The 5380-nt window shown below is 35.6% G+C and overlaps 1 protein-coding gene across 4 annotated transcripts; it reads left to right on the forward strand.

Annotated features, from left to right (window-relative positions):
- The first annotated feature begins 1958 nt into the window (after nucleotides 1-1958).
- On the forward strand, nucleotides 1959-4631 carry LOC113356973. Of its 4 annotated transcripts, none has more exons than XR_003363336.1 (3): nucleotides 1959-2520; nucleotides 3223-3281; nucleotides 4066-4631. XR_003363336.1 is itself a non-coding variant. In XM_026600217.1 (2 exons), exon 1 carries the CDS (start codon nucleotides 2213-2215, stop codon nucleotides 2513-2515), a length of 303 nt encoding a protein of 100 aa, XP_026456002.1. In that variant the 5' UTR covers nucleotides 1969-2212; the 3' UTR covers nucleotides 2516-2520; nucleotides 4062-4631. The 4 variants fall into 4 exon arrangements, 2 of the variants coding, with proteins under 2 accessions (XP_026456002.1, XP_026456003.1); XR_003363335.1 differs by having other exon boundaries at nucleotides 1960-2520; nucleotides 3223-3277; XM_026600217.1 differs by lacking the exon at nucleotides 3223-3281 and having other exon boundaries at nucleotides 1969-2520; nucleotides 4062-4631.
- The last annotated feature ends 749 nt before the right edge of the window (nucleotides 4632-5380 follow it).

A 5380-nucleotide genomic window follows, 5' to 3' on the forward strand; every position in this document is an offset into this window, starting at 1 on the left:
TAATCATTAGTTTTAATTTTAGAAAAATAATCGTGTAAAAAAATATTCTTATATTCTTTTTCCTTAAAGATTGGTTATAACGGACATGAAAACGGAAATGCGGTCTAAAAAATTTACGTTCAAATGTTATTCATAAAAAATATAAAAAAATAATTTTAAAAAAACTATATGATGTGCGTAAAATGATTATAAGGAGTCCAAATAACACCTATTTTTTATTGGATAAAGAGTATTATTGCAAGAAACTAATTGGAAGCTCAACAAGCTAAGCGAAAACACTGTAGTACGGCGTTAGTTAAAGGGTATATTAATTAAATACCCTTAGTTTTGGAACCCTTCAAAAATACCCCTATCACATTATAAATATACCCCTCCTCTTATATATAAAGCTTATCCTCTTAAAAATAAACTATTTTAGTAATCTATTACACATAACTTTTTTTCTTTTTTTTTTTTAAAATAATTATTTTTTTTTCTCAATCACTCCACCGCCTCCAACTCCACCGACGGCAATTCACCACCACCACTCCACAACCATCACCAACATTTCACCATCACAATTCCACCACAACTCATCGTCTCCAACGCCGCCGCAATTGCAACTACCATCTCCTCCAAATTCACCACCGTTGCCGCCAAGTTGATAACAAAATTGAAAATTTAGAAATAAGTTAGGTTCAGATTTTTGTATCAACAACCAAAGTTGATCCGGATTTTCGTATCAACAACCGAAGTTGATACCAAATTTTGGTGTCAACAACCGAAGTTGATGTCATATCTGGTGCCAACAACCCAAGTTTTTTAAAAAATTGAAAACTCGGAAATTAGTTAAGTCAAGATGACGTGTCAACAACTAGGGCTGTTCATGGTCGGTTTTGGTTCGGTTTCTAGTCAAACCAAAATCGAAACTAATACTATCGGTTTCTAATAATCTAAACCAAACCAATCCATTAACCATTGGTTCGGTTTCCAAATGGTTCCGGTTGGTTTCGGTTTTCCCCAATGATTTTTGGTTAACCAATAATTATGTCAAACGACTCAAACAAAAAAAAATTACGCAAATTTACAGACAAAAAAATCTTAACTGTCGATAGTATTGGTTTACACAAATTTACAGGGAAAAAAAATAAAAAAATATCAAAAATAGTTAAAGCTTACTCTAAATCTAGAGATCAAAAGAAGATATAGAATATATCTTAATTTAGTTATTGACAAACAAAAAAGAAGGAAAAAGGATGAAGAAACAGTGGCTGCTGTAGTTAGGGATGGAGAAGGGAGGCGACTGAAAGAATGAGAAAGAGAAAGAGGGAGAGTATCATAATGAAATATTATATTTAGGATTTCTATTTATCCTCCAAATCAATGGATATAATCTAATACTTGTAAATCAAGGTAGAAATTAAGTTTAAAAATTAATCGGTTTTCCAATGATTTTTGGTTCGGTTTTAGAGGTCAAACCAAACCAAAACCAACACTATCGGTTTTCCACTTTCTACACCATAACCAATCCACTAGTAAATGGTTCGGTTTGGTTTCTTCCTAATTGGTCTGGTTCGCTCTGATTCCAGCGGAAAACCGAAACCATGTTCAGCCCTATCAACAACCCAAGTTGACACCAAAATCTGGTATCATCATTGAAAGTTGATCCAAATCTGGTATCAACAACAAAAGTTGATCCCAAATCTGGTGGCACCACCACCTCCATCGTCGGAATCACCACCACCACCACTTCCAACATGTGAGATAACAAATGAAATGATTTTCATCTAAAATTTTATTAATATTGAAAGGATATTTATATAATTCAAAATTAAATGGATTACATTTTAGAAGACGAGGGGTATAATTATTAATGGATAAGAATATTTATGAAATCCATGAAAAAGAGGGGTATTTATACAAGTCCCACTTAGTTAAACATGCTCCCTTGCTAAGCTATCACCTCACGAGGAACCAGTCGAGGCATGTAGAGGGGATGATTTTAACGGCAGTTTAACACCGTTTTTTTTTTATCGGTGTTATTTGGAAAAGCGTATCGGTGACCCTCACGAGCATTTTTTAACGGCAGTTTTGTCGGAAAAGATTATCGTGTTCCAATCCAAACCTCCTTACTTCTGTTTCAGTTGACAGATCCACACTCTCAGTTCTTCCTCTCCTACCCCATTTAACTCTCTCCCTAGCGTATCTGAATCTGGTGCCCAAATCAATATTCATGGCGTCTTCCTCGGGTACTAAAAAGCCAATGGGGCTCTTAGCGAATGCCCTGAAACGAAAAGACAGCTTCATCCAGTTCTTTGCAATGGGTGGAATCTTACTTTTGAGCATGAGATCTTTAGGTCAAAAATACCGTCTCCATGGCCTCCAAGAAGATAACTATGATCTTAGGGAGGAGCACGAAAAACTCACTGAGAAAATGAAGAATATTAAGCGTAGTCTTCTTGATGAAGCAGCTCTTGATTCTACTGGTGTACTAGCTTCCCGACTTCGATTACTTTTCGGAAACGATGACAAATGATTTCAGTGAGTGATTTTATATTTCTTATACTTCGCTATAAAGTTATAAAGTTGGAAATTTCTTTCTTTCTGCCGTTTTTGGTTCTTTTGAGTGATTTATTAGGGTTTATGATACAATTTAGGGATATTTTTCCTTGCATGTTTAGAATTTTTTTGCTGACTTTAAGTGGCTGCAATTTTGTATACATTGACTAACCAGTAGCAATTGGGAGATTGTGATTGAGTTGTTCCAGTTTTGAATGTGCAATCTCTTTCTAGAGTTTTCATTTTGATTACATTTCTCAAATTACTGCATTTCTTTTCTAAATTCGGGATCACCTAATTTTGTTAGTAAAGGGTGTTTCACCTAATTTTCTTTTCAATAATTCGGGATTGTTTTACTAGATATGAGTCCTACTATCCTTTTGTCAAACCCTCTTACTAAATACAAGTCCAGCTTACAACTTCCCCAAATGTATTATGTATTAAATTTAGCGATAACTCAATGCCTGAGTAGGAGTATGATAATTATCGTTTATTCTTGAGACAGCAGACAGGTTTTTTTTATTTCGTGTCCTACTTCGATGAATTTTATACATTGTTGTTTCAACACTTAATCAGTTTAGGGGTTTAGGAAGAGGAAGTGAAGGATGAACAATTCTTATATTCAATACTGCAAGCAGGCACCAATGTTGCCAGAATTAACTCGTCGTTGTGATCTTCTGCTAGGTTATTTGGTCATTTCATTTGGGGAACGAACCTAATGTTTCATTATATTGACCGTGTAGGTGATAATCCCAAACTTTTCTTTTATGGATAATATACAATTCGGTTTGATGTTTTCACAATGGTTCCAAGTGTGCCAAAATCGGTTGAAGCGAAATATTTAGGCGTTCGTATGTTGTTCACATGTATAAATTGATCAGTATGTTAGTTAGCTACTGAATTCTTTGTATGCAATAAAGGGAACCGATTTTGTTGGTGAATACGCCAAACCTGTCAATGATAAACTACACTACGTAGGTATTACCTAGGATTCGAGTATTTTCAATTTAGAAGTTGCCAGTGTTAAAAAATTACCGTACTTTTCTGTTATTCTTGCCTCCTCTGGATGGGTTACGCCTAATGAATATTTTGTTGAATTATTGAAGTGAAACTGAGTATTTCTCAACGTGTAATCATTTAGTCACTGTTGCTGTCGTTACTGCACTGTTGAAGTATGCTGACTCTTGATATGTTCCTTTAGATTATTTGTGGTCATTATTTTCACAGATCCTAGAAATTGGTTTTCTAATTTTTGTATGGTTTTGTATTTGCTCATTTTCTGCTAGTATGGATTTTCTTCTGTCAGAGAGTAGATATAGATTAATCCTAAATTCGTATGATAGTCAATTTCTAGAAAGTTAGATCAGTATCTCAAGTGGTTCAAAACTTCACCACAATTTGTTTATGAAGGTTTTCATTCGTGTAGAATGCAACTGAATTTGTGCTATTTGTCAACTTTTTGTAGAGAAAACAAAACATTTTACTTTCTAACGGGAATGACCCTCGTTTTTTTTTTCTTGGAGGCAGGCGAGACAATAGAGGTATATAGGAGGAGAGCTGATTTCGGAAATTGCTCGCAAGAGAATCAAACAAACAAGAATTTACTAAAAGAAGGCAGTAATGAATAGATTATTTATGACAAATTTTTACATGTTTTCTCGAATAGCAAAATATGGTGTGTGACATAACATGCCTCCTCTCTTCAATTGTTCTTTGTACAATAATCTACATCGTAGGAAATAAATATATAACTTAAAGTTGGTGAGTTCATCTTATATGAATTTGAAAGTCATTCTCAGCATTTGCTGCTCCATGATCTATGCCTCAACTTAGGCTTTTGCTTAGCAGTTAAACATCCGAATGTTTATTTCATGCTCTCTGTATGTATTTCTGATGATCTCTGTATGTCTTTGAAATGGGGAGAGAAACAAACTCAAGAAAGTAATCAATCTATTCCTTTGAGGTTAGCATCAAAGGAAAAGAATCAGGTTGTTATTGTTATCTCTATATCAGAATTTCTCTTCATTTATACATGATAAGTATTTAAGTCAGACTACGAAATTCTCTGACCTCTAATATCTTTATTTGAATTATAATACGCTTTATATGCGTCTGGTTGGAGATGGTGTTCCCCTTTTCTTCTATGCATCTGAATCTGATTCTTATTAGTTGTCCGCTGAGCTATCAGGCCATGATTTCATGAACCGGGCCACCAGGATGAATAACAGTCAACCAGGGTAATATCCTGACTTCTTGGAGTCCATGAAAAATGCCAGTACTGGCTTCAAAATAGGTTCATTCCAAGGCATGTTCTGCAAACCTGTTGTCCAAAAATCTAGAATGAAATGATGGGTACTCTATAGGGCAAATGACAACAGTTAATAGAAAAGTTTAAGCACATCGTAAGAATCCACCAAACCCAAAAATCAGAAATAGAGAGAGCTTTGGAGACAAAAAAGCTACTAGACTGAGTCTCCACCGGCTGAAGTTTCTTCATGATATCTTGCACATCTGACATGAGTTAGGAAGGATTTGTCCCGGAAGCGCGTGCTCCTCGTCACCACTGACATGAGTTGCTAGTTCTTCCTGAGACGGTCGTTCCTAGAGGGACAATACGTGTTGCGCATGAGTGGTGTTTGGTCTTCAGTGTTGGTTGGCCCCTGTTTCACGCGGCGACAACTAGCCCTACTACCTCTTCAGCTCTCTCCTCGATCATCCGAGAGAAAGAATAGTTTGGTCCTCTGTGCTTAGCTGTCAAAAAGTTATCGACTATTGTCCCTTACAACAGTGAACATGTGAAACCATCTTAGCATATGTGAAAGGAGGGACTCTCTCTTGTGTC

The sequence above is a fragment of the Papaver somniferum genome, chromosome 3, assembly GCF_003573695.1.
Source record: "Papaver somniferum cultivar HN1 chromosome 3, ASM357369v1, whole genome shotgun sequence".
Lineage (NCBI taxonomy): Eukaryota > Viridiplantae > Streptophyta > Magnoliopsida > Ranunculales > Papaveraceae > Papaver > Papaver somniferum.

What these genes read in the sequence shown, in the direction of transcription:
- LOC113356973 (XM_026600217.1), top strand. Translation starts at nt 2,213, where the DNA reads ATGGCGTCTTCCTCGGGTACTAAAAAGCCAATGGGGCTCTTAGCGAAT.